The sequence below is a fragment of the Triticum urartu genome, chromosome 7A, assembly GCF_056163025.1.
Source record: "Triticum urartu cultivar PI428250 chromosome 7A, HENAU_Tu73, whole genome shotgun sequence".
Taxonomy (NCBI): Eukaryota; Viridiplantae; Streptophyta; class Magnoliopsida; order Poales; family Poaceae; genus Triticum; species Triticum urartu.
In genome coordinates this window covers 400402099-400419348 of record NC_141879.1, presented here as the reverse complement: position 1 = coordinate 400419348, position 17250 = coordinate 400402099, and the positions used below count along the sequence as shown (strand labels likewise).

Here is a 17250-nt window from a genome sequence, read left to right as displayed (position 1 = left end):
CAACTACTCCTCGTTGTCCGACTCCTCCTCAGTGATGTCCTCCTCTGACGTCTCAATGTAGGTGTGAAGATACCGACCGTCGTCGGATTCCCAAGGCGACACTGTTCCTAGCCTCATGTTGAATTGAGCGTCCGCTTTTTGCGTATGCTTGTCCTCGCGATAGGCAGCTCGCTCCGCCCTCCTCTTCTCCCTCTCCGCCCTCCTTTGCACGTAGAACTCACGCTCGTTGATGATGTTCTGTGGGAAGCATTGGCGCCACAGCGCCAGGGCTTCCTCGTCCATCTCGGCGATGCCAAGACGGTGCTATCGCATCCGGTTATCGCGACGATCCTCGTCGGTGATAAGCCGCGGCAGAGGCACGAGCTCTTGCGCCCGCTCTCGCGTCGGCATGTTGGGGATGTTCGGTGTTCTATGAGGCCGCCAGAGGCACCACGCCGCCGCGTCGTACGTGCAGGCGACCTCGTTGACGGTGTGGAAATTGCCGAGGCCGAGGCGCATCCCGTGGAACTGGATCTCGGCGGAGAAGCCGCCGAAGGGGCGCGCGTGGACGCCGCGGTATCCCCAAGTTTCCCGGCGACGCGGCGGCATGGTGGCGTGGCGGCGGTGAGGCGAGAAAGAGCGGGGAGAGAGCGGTGGCAAGGTGCAGAACAGGGAGAGAGCAGTGGAGAGGCACAGAGCGGGGTGAGAGTGGTGGCAAGGCACAGAGCGGTGGGAGGGCATTGGATTTTATAAAGCGCGCCGGACGCCGCGGGCCAAAACTAGCGTGCACCCGGCCACTTTTTCCCATGGCGCGATCCTTTTCCGACGTCCCTGCTATCTCTACTCTCTTCTGTACTGTTATATTTATTTTATATGTAATATTTATCTCTACTCTCTTCTCTACTGTTATATTTATTTTATATTTATAATATTTCTCTCTACTTCTCTACTCTCTTTCTCTTTTTTCTACTTTCTTTTTTTCTTTTCTCTTTTTTAAAAACAGAGTTGGTGATAATGGTGTGCCTGCCATCCTGCAATATAGGCCATCCGATTTATATCCGATGGATAGGAAGGAAACTATGGCAATTTGTAGAAAGATACCCACACCCCTCTCTAGATTTGCAAATAAGGAAATCCCTCATTCATCCTTTTCTCCTACAAGATATAAACTACTCATACAAATGCCTCTTGATGTTCCATGCAACGCATGGGCATCTTGCTAGTTCTAAAAAACTTTCCATCATTTGCCACAATACTGGTTGCATATGAAGAACCTACCCAAGCACAGCGCGATATAGGAGTGACGCACAATTACAAGCTGATATTATGTTGGACAATGGAGGCTATAACCAATTACTTTTACGGGGACAATAGCAACCAGGAAATTTGAAGGGCAGGTATGAACAAAATTGGAACTGCACATGTACTGCTAAGTGATTCAATACACTCATTACCGATCAAGGAGGAGAACGATGGTCGCGGCGGACTCTGTGCATCATGGTCGGCAATGGGAGCCAATACATTGTCCACGACGGTGGTGCTTCTGCGCTTGGCGTCAGCTTCCAGGAAGCAGACCCGAGACCGTGGAAGACAGTGTCGAGGAAGAGGCTCTGTGTACGACAACGACGATGGACCGGCTCCAGTGTGGCGTACGAGGTCATCGATGAGGCAGATGCGCTGCGGTGGACGAGTGCGCCGATGGAGAAGGGGAGGAGAACGAAGGCTGCGGTGCTGTGAAGAAGTCTATTTTGGTGCAGGGATAGAAAATGGGGAGTATTCAGGTGTACTACTCTGGGTGCCGGGGTGGGGTTGGCTGGGTAGGGTAAACCTGAAGTTACAAAAACAGGCCCCTACCAAGCGTAATCCGTAGACCTGTTCTGAAGGTTATGATGGTAACTTCACACTGCTCGAATCAGGGTCGTGGGAGATTTTCCCGCCGACCTCAAAATTTTGTGACACTGAACTCCCCGTGTGGCGTGTTGGGTGATTGGGCTAAGCAACTAGCGAGTAGTACTAGTAAATACTAGTACTCCCTCCAATTTTATTAACTCTGCATATTAGGTTTGACCAAAGTCAAACTTCCTAAAGTTTGACCAAGTTTATAGAAAAATATAAACATTTACCATAAAAAATATGTATGATGTGAAAGTACATTCAATAGTGAATCTAATGGTATTTATTTGTTATTGTATATGTTAATTTTTTTGTTATAAACTTTCTGCGAGTTTACAAAACTTGACTTTGACCAATGCTAATACGCGGACTTAAATAAAAACGGAGGGAGTACGCATTTGTTTTCTTAGTTTGTAGTGAATTAATGATTTGTTGTAATTGTGAAATAAATATATTAGGCTACTGACTTCGAATGTAATGGTCTATACAATTCGATAGTTACAATCATTGTTGAATTCCAAGATGTATATGAGGTCTATAGTACTTCACAATATGCTCAAACTCACATAATCCCAATCAAATGAGAATCTAAATGCATTTCATAGTTATTACTTTGTGGGATGCAACAAAACCAACAATAACTCTACATCATCCATTATAAAAGCAACATTTCAAACACATCCCAATGTGTGAGTGAAACATGTAGAGAGAGCTTGCGAAGATGGAGCAGATAGGGCGGGAAAGATTGTGTGTATGTGGACAAGAGAGTAGGAGACAAACCTAACGAGAGAGATAGAGAGAGAGAAAGAGAGAGGAAGAAGTTAGGTATGTGAGATAGATGGAGACATGTAATATACATGAGATGTGTGTGCATCCGGATTCTGTAGACGTAAGGAGAAGAGACAACATGTTTGATGAGAGAACTGGAAAAACATGGACGAGAGGGGAAGGATCTCATGGGTTGAGGGATTGATAATTTTATGAGGGAGAGAGAGGGATTGGTAATTTTGTGCAGGAGAGAGAGGGGGAGGAGTCAGTCAGCCGTCATCACATCATCCTGCTTCCAAATGGCCCCGCATTCTCTAGTGCAGTGTGGTCGCTGGTCTTCGATCTCCTCGGTGCCCTCTTTGAAGGTTGAGGTGTTGTGCACGCTGGGGTGCAGAGAAGCACAAGCGAGAGTGGTCGCCATATAGCCTTGGATGGGGATGAATTGTGTGCTCGAGGGAGGGGGAGTGTGTGTGCGGTGTGTGTGTGTGTGTGCGTGTGTGTGTCAGGTATTGAGAGAAATCAAACCTATGGAGAGAAATGTGTGCGTATGTGAAGGAAAGCTAAATGCTAAATAGGGTTTTCACGAAGAGATTGTGCGTGCGAGATAGAGAGCGATGTGCGGGCCTTGAGGTGGGCAGGGGCCGGGTGAGGGTGTCAAAATGTGTGCGTTGATGCAAGTGTTACATGCGATCATGCAAGGTACAGACGAATCGAGAGAGATGGTTGTTGTGTTACGGATGCTCCTGTCTCTCTCTCACACACACACACAAGTACAAATAGAAGACCGTTCTCTCATGTATACACAACGTATCGGCATCTGTCTATGTCTCACTCATGCATGATCATTTGCACATTCACACCTCTCTATGTTTCTATCACACGCACACCGTCTCGGCATTGCCCTTCTGCCACAACACACATATGGACACATACACGTGTTCTCTCTCAGTCACACACACAAAATAGGAATTAAAAAAACTAGGGCGCACCTAAAACGTCCAAATCCAAGTAAACACAAACTGGAGCACAATTCAAATATATGGAAATATTGTAGCGTCAAGAACTTTTCCAGGAAAAAAAGTTGAGTAATATTCGGGGATTGTTTTCACACACACAAAAAGGTTCGGTGGGTGTCCTTCGAGCGTGACACGGTGACGCGTCGTTCGATAGACCGCGCGGCCGCGGTTCACGCGCTTGCATGACATTCCGTATCGTGGCTGTGGTAACTAATATAAGCGTTGCCTTAGTCTAATGTTTACGTGTACCAGTACAGTTTTCTTTTAAGTTTGACCAACCCTATATAAAACTAAACTAAGCTCCCATACGCGCACTCATCAATATGCCGCCGCCGTTGTGCATGCCAGCGCCCGCCTGCTCCGGCCAACCATTTCTCGCCCATCACTATCGTGTCGCCGCCATCTCTGTACCATGAAGCCGAAGGCTCGCCCGCTCACGTCATCTATAGTCCTTCCTCGCGATGCCGCCGCGCTGCCAAGCACGCGAGCAGCTGGTGGAGCCGCATCTATGCATGAAGCATACGAAGAGGAGGACGAGCCCGTCCTCTAGCACGCCGGTGAGGAGGAACTAGCGTGTCATTGTCATCTCCGCTCGCGCGGAGGAGGCGTGCATGGTGGCTGTCGCGGTGGAAGCCGGTCACGCCCGCGCCGAGCCCGCAAACCGGGTGTGGACGCGGAATCTACCTTCGATACCTTGAATGCCACGTTGATCCTGCAATCTGAAGGAGAAATTTGGGTCAGTCGACTCTTGTGAGCCGTTGGATGCAACATGGATGGCTAGAAGGGCTTCTTCAAGCTCCGAAATTGATGCATTGTTCATCTTCTCAGCCCGCCACACGCCTAACCGCCTGCCGCCGCCCCGCCCTCCCCTGAACCGCCTGCCACCGCCATGCTGCCCCCCCCCCACCCCTGCCATCCGTTTAACCCCGGGCACGATCCATTTTTTCCGGAGAACTGCATCCCACACCCAACACTCATAAGATAGATCATGGGCACCCTGCCACCCTAATAGAGATACTGGGGTAGCTTCTCGGTCATCTTCTTCCTCCGCTCCGTCGAACTTCTTTCACAAATTGACTGACCCAAATTATACTACTAGTACGAACGTATTAAGTACAGTAGGAACACGAAGATAAGAGCAGTAGTACCAACTGTAAGAAGAATAGTAGTAAGACATAATACTAGTACTACTGTACGTACTAAAGAGTTCAAATAACGAGAAAGAACATAAAGTTCAAATAACGAGAAAGAACATAAACATAGTTCTGCTGGGGGCTCAGCACAACACACCCCTGAAATAAAACTAAGCAACTAGTCCGTTTGACACTGTAGTAGAACCAGCATGAGCGACGTCACTGCAATTTGCTTTTCATCAATGCATGCAAATCTCTATGTCTCTCTCAACATAGCAGATCATCATTAGACACTAAATCCTTCAATGGGAGATTACAAAATGCTTGCATTAGATCCCTCATTAGACACTATATGTTCATCACCAGGAACATGTAAAATGTTTGCATCAAATCCTTCATTAGCAGTCTGTTCATTAGACACTTCAGGCTCAAGAACAACATGAGCTTGTATGTTTGCACCGAAAACTTGATTAGATACATCAGATTCAGTCATTTCAATATTGATTGGGGGAGTTATAAAATAAGCAGAAATTGGTTTCATTTTCTCATAGATTCCCTACATACAAGCAGTTTCACAACACCGTGAGGTTTAACTATTGGCCAGAAATTGAACAGTTGAATTACATATAATCAAGGATGTGATGTACCTTCTCGTTGCGCATGCTGCTCTTGCAAGCTGCGACTGTCCATTTGTGCAAGCTTGATGTCATGTCCGTGTTGCCGCCACTGCCTCCCACGCAGGCTACACCCAGGGCTGGATCTTCATCTTCTTGTCCTTCCATTTTCTTGAAGCCCGGCGACCGCCCTCCAACGAGGGTGCGAGGAAGTGCTGTGTTGGTCTGTCCAACGGTGGCTAGGTTAGGAGCGAACCAGACTGGAGGCTGGAGGGAACGAATTGGGATTTTTCCTACTGTCGATTGATATGGGAGGCACTTGTTTGGGCCGCGAGCCTGCTATAGGGCCTGCCTTGCACTTACGTTATTGTCTCGTCCAAATTGAAGCTTTTTTCTTCATTTTTTACATTGCCTGCTCATGCATTGGGACGAACATAACTAGCCTGGGCCAACCTAGACGACTCAAACTAGGTGCACACTTTCCAGCCACCCGAGGTGGCCGCCCATACCAGCCCCTACAGTGGCGTCGCCCCTTTTTGCGTGTATGATTGGGGTAGTGAAAATATTCCAGTGGCGCTTTTGATTTACCCACAAAATGGTTGAATTGCTTGTTTCTATGAACTGAGTTCACCAATAATGTGAAGGATGCCAGTCTTTCATCCTATTGTAGATTGCTTAGATCTCGGTATGCCAAATGTAATCGCATGAAATATACAGTAAAAGCTAGTGTGATGTGTGTGGCTATAACTAGTCTGACTACACGTCCCCATATAACATGTCAAGGACGCACCATCTTACCAAATTAACCATTTGACTTACCAATGCAGTGTGGAAAGAAAGAAGTATTGGGACTGCGTATCCAAGCAATTGATGCCATGGACTCCTTCGTAGAACCTTGTAAGCGAAAAAGAAGTTGCAGTGTGCCTGTACAAAGAGCTAGCGTAAGTTCAGTTACTTGCTTCTCGGAATTTTAGTTAGCCACTTATTGCAAAATTGTTCAATTACGTTGCTTGGCTTAATTTAGTTTGCTACTGATTACATAATGTCATAGCCTGTTAATCCTATTATAGACTGCGCCTATCTATGTGTTTGATACTTACTGTTAAGAATTACCTGTTTGCCTGAACTTAAATAGCTACTTAAGCACGTAGATAGCTGGTCATATGTACTTCTAGGGTGTAGCAGAATTCATGTGTAATTTACGTTCTGATACCCTGTTTGTTTAAATGGTTTGTTGTTATCACTTGTAGCACTAGTAATGTTTGCATGTTCATAGATAGACAACTGTCAGGTTTATATGAGGGACACCATCTTTTTAACTGATATCTGTTTTGGAATCATTTTGCTTACATCAAAGAAATTTACATATGTCTGTGTTGCTAGTAAACGGTACTGACTTGTTACTTTAATACGTTGCCAAGAACTTGTTAGTTTTACTAGTTCATGTGTAATGAAATACGTTGCCAAAACTGGTTAGTTTTACTAGTTTGATGTTAGTTTCTTATGGCTCTTGCAAAACTTTATTTATTGATTGCTAACATTCAAGTTTGCAGGATCCAACTGAAACTCCGTTGGCACAATAGGTATGTTTTCAGAAACTTCCTTGTTTACCTGGTTTGCTGTTGTAACTTGTTGCTGTAATCATCTTACCCACTTCAAGTTTTCAGGATCCAATTGGAAGTCCAATTGCACAGCAGGTACATTTTCAAAAATATATTTGTGTAGCAGGTTTGCTGCTGTAACTTGTTGCTCTAATCAAGTTATTGACTACTCAACTTTTCAGGATCCAAGAGAAACTCCAATGCCACAACAGGTTCCTTTTGCAAAACTTGTTTGTTTAACTACTTTGCTGCTGCAACCAGTTGCTCTAATCACGTTACTAGCTACTCAACTTTTTAGGATCCAAGAGAAACTCCAATGCCACAACAGGTACCTTTTGCAAAACTTGTTTGTTTAACTGCTTTGCTGCTGCAACAACCGGTTACAATGATGTTAATAACTACTTTTTAGCATCCAATTGAAACTCTTTATTTCCTTGTTTGTTTAACTGGTTTGCTATTATAACTCCCAGTTTAGATATTTTGAACTTCAACTTTTTGGAATCCAATCGGAACTTTAATGGTAAAATAGTTTAACCCAAGATCAAACAGCGAGGTCCCCATGGATGTTGTATCATCCCACAGCAGTGGCACCGGCCCAATCGTGCATCATGAATTGCCAACTAGTGGTAGAAAGAGATTCTGCTTCTGCACTTAGAGATGAAGTTGACATGTTGAGGAAGCAAACAGCACAATCACAAGCAGTACTCAAGACAACCATTAAATATTTTGGTGGATTTCAAAACGAAGTAAGCTGAGACTGACCGCATAGTTAAGGTCCTGAAGGAAAAAAGGAAATTAAATTCCCACTTGGTAAATCATAGGTGAAATGTTCTTTCCATCATTGAATAACCTTTGTGTTGTTTGTTCATGTAATCAATCAAACCATTTGTTTTAGAAATCATGTAATAATTGTTTTTTGTTTTTTGGTTTGTAATTTTATTTGAGCACAAGTCTGTATTAATTGATAAGACTAGGAGACATTTCATTTTGATTGTTGTGCTAGACCTACAAATATGCCAATCGGGCTGAATGAGCATTCAACAATAATAGTAGTATAGATGGACCATAAGTGGCACGCATGGAAAAGGGCCAAGGTGTTGTACTAGCTTCACTAAAAAAAGATGCTCTTCTAGCAAAAAAAAAGTACAGCGGCCTGGCTTATGTATGTTAGTTGATATTATTGATCCATATACTCTATAAGTGTTTATATGTTTGTTAGTTTTATACATTACTGGTTGATTGACTCGGTATTTGAATCTTGATACATCGCTTGTGTACATATCTAAATGAGAGTACACATTATGTTGCGTGTGACATTTGAGTTGGACATAAAGTGTTCCAAATATTCGAATTCACCTTAAACTGGATTCTAGCTTCTGAATTTGAGTATCGGCATTTGTAAATCATATTCATATATGACAGTGGAATACATCTTTGTCATGCTTTTGAAGATATATAAAAACACATCGAATGATTTATAAAGATTCTTATAGGAATACAAAATGGATTCGAATTTAGTTGCCAGGGTAAACGTGGATGCTTATTGTCCCAAAATTAGAAAGAAGCAGCAAAATGTCCACTGATATGTCTCCAACGTATGTATAATTTTTGATTGTTCCATGCTATTATATTATCTGTTTTGGATGTTTACGGGCTTTATTATGCACTTTTATATTATTTTGGGGACTAACCTATTAACCTAGAGCCCAATGCCAGTTTCTGTTTTTCCTTATTTTAGAGTATCGCAGAAAAGGAAAATCAAACGGAGTCCAATTGACCTGAAACTTCACAGAACTTATTTTTGGACCAGAAGAAGCCCACGGAGTATCGAAGAAGGACCAGGAGGGTCCCGGGCTGCCCACGAGGGTGGGGGCGCGCCCCCTACCTCATGGACAGCCTGGAGATCCATCGACGTACTTCTTCCTCCTATATATACCCATATACCCTAAAAACTTCGAGGAGCAGAATAGATCGGGAGTTCCACCGCCAGAAGCCTCCGTAGCGACCAAAAACCAATCTAGACCCGTTTCGGCACCCTGCCGGAGGGGGAACCCCTCTCCGGTGGCCATCTTCATCATCCCGGCGCTCTCCACGACAAGGAGGGAGTAGTTCTCCCTCGGGGTTGAGGGTATGCACCAGTAGCTATGTGTTTGTTCTCTCTCTCTCTCTCTATCTCGTGTTCTTGAGGTGGTACGATCTTGATGTATCACGAGCTTTGCTATTATAGTTGGATCTTATGATGTTTCCCCCCCCCCCTCTACTCTATTGTAATGGATTGGGTTTTCCCTTTGAAGTTATCTTATCGGATTGAGTCTTTAAGGATTTGAGAACACTTGATGTATGTCTTGTCGTGCTTATCTGTGGTGACAATGGGATATCACGTGATCCACTTGATGTATGTTTTGGTGATCAACTTGTGGGTTCCGCCCATGAACCTATGCATAGGGGTTGGCACACGTTTTCGTCTTGACTCTCCGGTAGAATCCTTGGGGCACTCTTTGAAGTTCATTGTGTTGGTTTGAATAGATGAATCTGAGATTGTGTGATGCATATCGTATAATCATACCCACGGATACTTGAGGTGACATTGGAGTATCTAGGTGACATTAGGGTTTTGGTTGATTTGTGTCTTAAGGTGTTATTCTAGTACGAACTCTATGATAGATTGAACGGAAAGAATAGCTTCATGTTATTTTACTACGGACTCTTGAATAGATCGATCAGAAAGGATAACTTTGAGGTGGTTTCGTACCCTACCATAATCTCTTCGTTTATTCTCCGCTATTAGTGACTTTGGAGTGACTCTTTGTTGCATGTTGAGGGATAGTTATATGATCCAATTATGTTATTATTGTTGAGAGAACTTGCACTAGTGAAAGTATGAACCCTAGGCCTTGTTTCCTAGCATTGCAATACCGTTTACGCTCACTTTTATCATTATTTACCTTGCTGTTTTTATATTTTCAGATTACAAAAACCTTTATCTACCATCCATATACCACTTGTATCACCATCTCTTCGCCGAACTAGTGCACCTATACAATTTACCATTGTATTGGGTGTGTTGGGGACACAAGAGACTCTTTTTTATTTGGTTGTAGGGTTGTTTGAGAAAGACCATCTTCATCCTACGCCTCCCACGGATTGATAAACCTTAGGTCATCCACTTGAGGGAAATTTGCTACTGTCCTGCAAACCTCTGCACTTGGAGGCTCAACAACGTCTACAAGAAGAAGGTTGTGTAGTAGACATCAAGCTCTTTTCTGGCGCCGTTGTCCGGGAGGTAAGCACTTGAAGGTATATCTTTAGATCTTGCAATCAAATCTTTTTCTTTCTTGTTTTAGCACTAGTTTAGTTTATAAAAGAAAACTACAAAAAATGGAATTGAGTTTGCCTCATACGCTTCATCTTTTTAATATCTTTCGTGAGTATGATGGAAAGGAAAATTGTGCCGAAGTGTTAGAAGAAGAATGCATTAAAATGTTTGGCACTAAATCTTTGAATGATGAGCATGATTGAAATGTTATTAGTATGAACTCTTTGAATATCCATAGTACTAATGATGATTGCACTAGTTATGATGAAAATGTCTCCTATTGACATGTCAATTTTTGTGGAGTGCATTGGGTTTGCAAGTACACACCAAATAGGGAAGATAGATATTGCAAGAGGCATAAGCATTTAGAAACTAAATGGTTGCAAGAAAGGCTAAATGTTAGTGTTGAAAATTTAAAATTTCTTAGCCATACTTGTGAACTTTGCAATGAACATGGTCATTTAAATATCAAATGCAAATTGTTTCATGATTGAATAGTGTCCAAAAATTGTGATGACTTGATTTCCCTTGCACATTATAATGAACTTAGTTTGCTTTTGGGTTATGAAGAAATGAAACGTCAAACTAAGATTATTCCAGAATATAACCTCGAGAAATTCTTCGATATTGATCTAGAAGAAATTTATATGTATTGTGCGGTGAATTGCATTGAAAATCCTTATATTGCCAATAATATAAAGAAAAGAAAAGAAATAGAAGATGAAGATAATACTAACGAAAGGGAAGAGACTTCCCAATATCCTCCTATTATTTCTTATGATGAATCAGGTAACGAGGAGGAGCCTTCTATTCAACCAATCTCATTAATAAGGAGCTCCAAAAAGAGGATTGAACCCACACATGGTGTGGTGAAGAAGAAGAAAAGAAAAAGGAAGAGAGGTAAAAATATATCTCTCCCAAATAATGTTGCTCCTATTACTATTGTGCCTCATGAAAATATAATTGTGGAAGATGATGCACTTGATGATGATCTCGTTATGCCTATTGCTTGTTGTGATGATTATGATTGTGAAGATAATGATACTTCTTATGATCTTGAAAATCTTTTTAGCACTTGCTTGGAATAATATGATAATTGCTATACTATTGGTGCTATCCATACTATTGATGATGAAAGTGATTATGCTTATGATATGAAAAGGCCCAAGCTTGGGGATGCTACGTTTGGTGAAGATGATGTTTTTGAGAATATATTTGCTGCAATTAATGTTTGTCCCAAGCTTGGGGATGCTATGTTTAATGAAGATGATATTTTTAGCCTCCCAAGTTTTGATGAGCAAATTTATTATGATGATAGCATGCCTCCTACTTATGATGATTATATTGATGAAAGTGGGTTTGGAAGAGTGTCAACTTTAGGAAGTAATGATCCCACTATTTTGGAGGATGGTGAATATTATTATGATAATTATGAAAGTGGATTTGGAGAGGTCATGAATTTATTTAGTGATGATTCCACTATCTTGGAAGAGGTTTCAATCGATTATGATGAGAACAAAGTTGCTACTTATGATAATTATTGTGATGATACATATGCTATAAAAAGTAGTGATGATTATATTTATAAAACTTGTCATGATTATTATTACCCTTTTTCTGAACATTACTCTTTTAATGTGGAAACAATTTATAGTATTCGAGTCTCTTATGATACTCCCACTATTCCGATTGAGAAGAATTTTGCTTATGTGGAGAGTAGTAAATTTTCTATGCTTGTAGATCATGAAAAGAATGCTTTATGTGATGGTTATATTGTTGAATTCATTCATGATGCTACTGAAAATTATTATGAGGGGGGAATATATGCTTGTAGGAATTACAATAATATCAAGTTTCCTCTCTATGTGCTTAAAGTTTTGAAGTTATGCTTGTTTTACCTTCCTATGCTAGTTGATTATTGTTACCACAAGTTGTTTGCTCACAAAATCCCTATGCATAGAAAGTGGGTTAGACATAAATGTGCTAGTCATATTCTTCATGATGCTCTCTTTATGTTTTAATTCTTATCCTTTATGTGAGCATCATTGAAATCATCATGCCTAGCTAGGGGCGTTAAACGTTAGCGCTTGTTGGGAGGCAACCCAACTTTATTTTTGTTCCTTGCTTTTGCTCCTGTTTAGTAATAAATAATTCATTAGCCTCTGTTATGATTGTGTTCTCTATGTTTTAATTAGTGTTTGTGCCAAGTAAAGCCTTTATGATCTTCTTGGGTGATTGTTATTTGATCTTGCTGTAAAAAAACAGAAAGTATGCTCTCACGAGAATAATTTTCATTTCTTACCAAAGAGCGATAAAATACCAATTACAATTGCAGTAGATTAATAAACAAATTTCCTAGGACTTCCTAATTCCTCAGGATTTTTGGAGTCATAGAAGTATTCGGAACCTACAGATTACTACAGCCTGTTCTGTTTTTGACAGATTCTGTTTTCTATGTGTTGTTTGCTTATTTTGATGAATCTATGAGTAGTATCGGAGGGTATGAACCATAGAGAAGTTGGAATACAGTAGATATTACACCAATAAAAATAAAGAATGAGTTCACAACAGTACCTAAGTGGTGATTTATTTTCTAATACTAATGGAGCTTACGAGTTTTCTGTTAAGTTTTGTGTTGTAAAGTTTTCAAGTTTTGGGTAAAGATTCGATGGACTATGGAATAAGGAGTGGCAAGAGCCTAAGCTTGGGGATGCCCAAGGCACCCCAAGGTAATATTCAAGGACAACCAAGAGCCTAAGCTTGAGGATGCCCCGGATGGCATCCCCTCGTTCGTCTTCGTTCATCGGTAACTTTACTTGGAGCTATATTTTTATTCACCACATGACATGTGTTTTTCTTGGAGCGTCATTTTATTTTCTTTTGTTTTGCTTGCTGTTTGAATAAAATACCAAGATTTGAAATTCTTAAATGTTAGAGAGTCTTCACATAGTTGCATAATTATTCGACTGCTCATTGATCTTCACTTATATCTTTTGGAGTAGTTTGTCATTTGCTCTAGTGCTTCACTTATATCTTTTAGAGCACAGTGGTGGTTTTATTTTATAGAAATAATTGATCTCTCATGCTTCACTTATATCATCTTGAGAGTCTCTAAACAGCATGGTAGTTTGCTTTGGTTATGAATTTAGTCCTATATGATGGGCATCCAAGAGGGATATAATAAAAACTTTCATATAGAGTGCATTGAATACTATGAGAAGTTTGATACTTGATGATTGTTTTGAGATATGAAGATGGTGATATTAGAGTCATGCTAGTTGAGTAGTTGTGAATTTGAGAGATACTTGTGTTGAAGTTTGTGATTCCCGTAGCATGCACGTATGGTGAACTGTTATGTGATGAAGTCGGAGCATGATTTATTTATTGATTGTCTTCCTTATGAGTGGCGGTCGGGGACGAGCGATGGTCTTTTCCTACCAATCTATCCCCCTATTAGCATGTGTGTAGTACTTTGTTTCGATAACTAATAGATTTTTACAATAAGTATGTGAGTTCTTTATGACTAATGTTGAGTCCATGGATTATACGGACTCTCACCCTTCCACCATTGCTAGCCTCTCTAGTACCGCGCAACTTTCGCTGGTACCTTAAAATCCACCATATACCTTCCTAAAAATAGCCACCATACCTACCTATTATGGCATTTCCATAGCCATTCCGAGATATATTGCCATGTAACTTTCCACCGTTCCGTTTATTATGACACGCTCCATCATTGTCATATTGCTTTGCATGATCATGTAGTTGACATCGTATTTGTGGCAAAGCCACCATTCATAATTCTTTCATACATGTCACTCATGAGTCATTGCACATCCCGGTACACCACCGGAGGCATTCATATAGAGTCATATTTTGTTCTAAGTATCAAGTTGTAAGTAAATAAAAGTGTGATGATCATCATTATTAGAGCATTGTCCCATGTGAGGAAAGGATGATGGAGACTATGATTCCCCCACAAGTCGGGATGAGACTCCGGACGAAAAAAAAGGCCATAAAAAGAGAAGGCCCAAAAAAACAAAAAATGAGAGAAAAAGAGAGAAGGGGCAATGCTACTATCCTTTTACCACACTTGTGCTTCAAAGTAGCACCATGATCTTCATGATAGAGAGTCTCCTATGTTGTCACTTTCATATACTAGTGGGAATCTTTCATTATAGAACTTGGCTTGTATATTCCAATGATGGGCTTCCTCAAAATGCCCTAGGTCTTCGTGAGCAAGCAAGATGGATGCACACCCACTAGTTTCTTTTGTTGAGCTTTCATACACTTATAGCTCTAGTGCATCCGTTGCATGGCAATCCCTACTCACTCACATTGATATCTATTGATGGGCATGTCCATAGCCCGTTGATATGCCTAGTTGATGTGAGACTATCTTCTCCTTTTTGTCTTCTCCACAACCACCATTCTCTTCCACCTATAGTTCTATATCCATGGCTCACGCTCATATATTGCGTGAAGATTGAAAAAGTTTGAGAACACCAAAAGTATGAAACAATTGCTTGGCTTGTCATCGGGGTTGTGCATGATTTAAATACTTTGTGTGGTGAAGATGGAGCATAGCCAGACTATATGATTTTGTAGGGATAGCTTTATTTAGCCATGTTATTTTGAGAAGACATGATTGCTTAGTTAGTATGCTTGAAGTATTATTATTTTTATGTCAATATTAAACTTTTGTCTTGAATCTTATGGATCTGAACATTCATGCCAAAATGAAGAGAATTACTTAGAGAAATATGTTAGGTAGCATTCCACATCAAAAAATTTGCTTTTATCATTTACCTACTCGAGGACGAGCAGGAATTAAGCTTGGGGATGCTGATACGTCTCCAACGTATCTATAATTTTTTATTGTTCCATGCTATTATATTATCTGTTTTGGATGTTTATGGGCTTTATTATGCACTTTTATATTATTTTTCGGACTAACCTATTAACCTAGAGCCCAGTGCCAGTTTCTTTTTTTTCCTTGTTTTAAAGTATCACAGAAAAGGAAAATTAAACGGAGCCCAATTGACCTGAAACTTCACGGAACTTATTTTTGGACCAGAAGAAGCCCATGGAGTATCGGAGATGGACCAGGAGAGTCCTGGGCTGCCCACGAGGGTGGGGGGTACACCCCCCCTGCCTCGTGGACAGCCCAGAGATCCACCGACGTACTTCTTCCTCCTATATATACCCATATACCCTAAAAACTTCGAGGAGCAGAATAGATCGGGAGTTCCGCCGCCAGAAGCCTCTGTAGCCACCAAAAACCAATCTAGACCCGTTCCGGCACCCTACCGGAGGGGGAATCCCTCTCCGGTGGCCATCTTCATCATCTCGACGCTCTCCATGATGAGGAGGGAGTAGTTCTCCCTCGGGGTTGAGGGTATGTACCAGTAGCTATGTGTTTGATCTCTCTCTCTCTCTCGTGTTCTTGAGGTGGTACGATCTTGATGTATCGCGAGCTTTGCTATTATAGTTGGATCTTATGATGTTTCTCCCCCTCTACTCTCTACGCATAGGGGTTGGCACACGTTTTCATCTTGACTCTCCGGTAGAATCTTTGGGGCACTCTTTGAAGTTCTTTGTGTTGGTTTGAATAGATGAATCTGAGATTGTGTGATGCATATTGTATAATCATACCCACGGATACTTGAGGTGACATTGGAGTATCTAGGTGACATTAGGGTTTTGGTTGATTTGTGTCTTAAGGTGTTATTCTAGTACGAACTCTATGATAGATTGAACGGAAAGAATAGCTTCATGTTATTTTACTACGGACTCTTGAATAGATCGATCAGAAAGGATAACTTTGAGGTGGTTTCGTACCCTACAATAATCTCTTCGTTTGTTCTCTGCTATTAGTGACTTTGGAGTGACTCTTTGTTGCATGTTGAGGGATAGTTATATGATCCAATTATGTTATTATTGTTGAGAGAACTTGCACTAGTGAAGTATGAACCCTACGCCTTGTTTCCTAGCATTGCAATACCGTTTACGCTCACTTTTATCATTAGTTACCTTGCTGTTTTTATATTTTCAGATTGCAAAAACCTTTCTCTACCATCCATATACCACTTGTATCACCATCTCTTCGCCGAACTAGTGCACCTATACAATTTACCATTGTATTGGGTGTGTTGGGGACACAAGAGACTCTTTGTTATTTGGTTGCAGGGTTGTTTGAGAGAGACCATCTTCATCCTACCCCTCCCACGGATTGATAAAACTTAGGTCATCCACTTGAGGGAAATTTGCTACTGTCCTACAAACCTCTGCACTTGGAGGCCCAACAACGTCTACAATAAGAAGGTTGTGTAGTAGACATCATCCACTCCCACGTCGGCTGCCCGAATCCAAGTGTTTGGGAGATGGAAATTGTTGTCTAGCCCTTACACGGACAATCCATCGGCCTGATTTCCACTGCTCTCAATAGGGGTAGTGTCGTGGGTTTGTCACGGCAGATGTCCTCGTGAAAGGACTTAGTCGTGGAGCCATCGCTATGGGTTAGCTTAAAGGGGTTAAACCGGACAAGGGACATGAGGGATTTTATACTAGTTCGACCCCTTCGATGAAGGTAAAAGCCTACGTCTAGTTGTGATTGGTATTGCTAGGGTTTCGATGACCAGGGAGCGAATCCGCTTTGCCTGGTTCTCGAGTTGTTGCCTCTTGTCCCTAAACTGCTGCCGGGTCGTCCCTTTATATACATAGGTTGACGCCAGCCGGTTTACAGAGTCCCGAGGCCGGATCAAAAACGTGTCCTGCTCGATCTCTATTCCTTCTAACTTACAATACAAGTTACATGAAAGAGTCGGTTTACATCTACATGCCTTAACCTGCCTTTGGGCCTTGGGCCTTCGTAAAGCGCCACCATCCTTACGTCTTCATGGGCTTCTATATTCATGGAGTTAACCCGGC

At 41.6% G+C, this 17250-nt stretch overlaps 1 protein-coding gene across 1 annotated transcript; it reads right to left on the bottom strand.

The window, feature by feature from the left end:
- Window positions 1–303: 303 nt before the first annotated feature.
- Window positions 304–588, bottom strand: LOC147959745 (ethylene-responsive transcription factor 13-like). The gene has a single exon (XM_087532882.1). The coding sequence runs from the start codon at window positions 586–588 to the stop codon at window positions 304–306; it is 285 nt and encodes a 94-aa protein (XP_087389008.1).
- Window positions 589–17250: the final 16662 nt, after the last annotated feature.

Excerpts from the sequence above, each read along its gene's own strand:
- LOC147959745 (XM_087532882.1), bottom strand. The coding sequence starts at position 588 with ATGCCGCCGCGTCGCCGGGAAACTTGGGGATACCGCGGCGTCCACGCG.